We start from the raw sequence: 1,400 nt of genomic DNA, 5'->3' as shown, positions 1-1,400 counted from the left end.
CCCCCCCCCCTCTGCCCCCCTCGCTCCCCCGCCGGGTGACGCCCAAATAGAGCCCCATTGCCTCCCCCATCGACGCCTTCGACCCCGTGGCCGACGTGGCCGACGTCGATGACGACCTGGCCGAGTTCCTGCGCCAGGAGAAGGAGATGCTTGGCGAGGACATGAGCTTCGAGCCCTCGAGCGAGGATGCCCCGGCTGCCGCCGCCCCCACCGAGTCCTTCGCCGCGGCCGATGTCGAGGACGATGAGGCGGACTTCTTCGCCAACTCCAGCGTCCCCATGTCGGTCGAGACCGCGTCTCCCTCTTTCTCCAGCCCCAGCGCTCCGGGCACCCCGGCCGCCATCCCGGAGGCCATTGCCAAGTGGCGCGCCGAGCGCGACGCCAAGATCGAGGCCCAGGAGGCCGAGGCTCGCACCCAGGCCGCCGAGATGCGCAAGGAGGCCGCCGCCGCCCTGGAGAAGTGGCGCTCCGAGCGCAATGCCAAGATCGCCAACGCCGCGCGCGCCAACCGGTACGTCGGCCGTCGCCGCACCCTCCGCCGGGCGACACGACACGCACACAGGTGTCTGACACGCTCCGCCGCCTCCCTCTTGTGTGCTCCCGTACACCTGCTCGCATTGCTCTGCCCGGCGGTTGGCCTTCTCGCCGGCGGCTGTCGACACACGCGCCACGACACACTCCAGCGACGCCGAGTCCGCCCTCAAGGCCAAGGAGTCCCCCTCTGGGGCCACCGATGTCAACCCCTGGGTCCGTGTCGCGGACAATGTCGACCTGACCACCAAGGGCCAGCGCTCCACCAAGGACGTCTCCCGGATGCGCTCGGTCATGGTCCAGCTCAAGACCAACGCCCCGGTTCGCTCGGGCGTCAATGTCTAAAGAGGAAGATGTGCGCGCGCGCGCGCGGCCCATGGGGGCATCCCCGCCCCCTCCCAGGCTGGGCTACTCCTCCCTCCCTTTGCCGCCCTACAATAGCCCGAGGGCGATCGGGAGAGGGGGGACGACGCGGTATCCTCCTTGACTCCCCTCCGTCTGCGCATCTACACACCCACACACACACACACACAACGTAACACCCGCGAGGGGGGCGGAGGGGGGGCGGGACGAGGTCGGAGGACAGGACTGTGTGCCCACATACGGGGCCGGTCCATCACTCTGTGTCTCTTTCCCCCCGCCCCGCCCGCGCGCATGCCCGCGCTCTTCAAAATACAACATCAAACATGTCCGTCCTGCGAGAACGCGAGAGCGAGAGAGAGAGAGAGAGAGAGAGAGAGAGAGAGAGAGAGGTGGAGCCGATGTGTGTGCGAGTACACATACATACACACACACACACACAGGCCGTAGCAGGGGGCGGGGATCTGGGCATGTAGACGCAGTCATGGGCGCACGCACACACACACACA

General features: G+C 67.7%; 2 protein-coding genes across 2 annotated transcripts in view; one reads left to right on the top strand and one right to left on the bottom strand.

Moving 5' to 3' along the window:
* Nucleotides 1–50: 50 nt before the first annotated feature.
* H696_02002 (hypothetical protein) lies at nucleotides 51–1,062 on the top strand. The gene is made up of 2 exons (XM_009495900.1): nucleotides 51–511; nucleotides 684–1,062. The coding sequence occupies exons 1-2, from the start codon at nucleotides 147–149 to the stop codon at nucleotides 874–876; spliced, it is 558 nt and encodes a 185-aa protein (XP_009494175.1). The 5' UTR covers nucleotides 51–146; the 3' UTR covers nucleotides 877–1,062.
* Nucleotides 1,063–1,198: 136 nt separating this feature from the next.
* The window catches only part of H696_02001 (hypothetical protein), a gene marked incomplete at both ends in the record, with an annotated part of 1,065 nt that continues 863 nt past the window's right edge, over nucleotides 1,199–1,400 (bottom strand). The window contains one exon of the mRNA XM_009495899.1: nucleotides 1,199–1,226. Coding sequence (XP_009494174.1) covers nucleotides 1,199–1,226 — 28 coding nt within the window. The remainder of the gene's footprint in view (nucleotides 1,227–1,400) is intronic.

This window comes from Fonticula alba (genome assembly GCF_000388065.1).
Source record: "Fonticula alba strain ATCC 38817 unplaced genomic scaffold supercont2.3, whole genome shotgun sequence".
Classification (NCBI taxonomy): domain Eukaryota; order Rotosphaerida; family Fonticulaceae; genus Fonticula; species Fonticula alba.
This window is presented reverse-complemented; position numbering and strand designations above follow the sequence as displayed.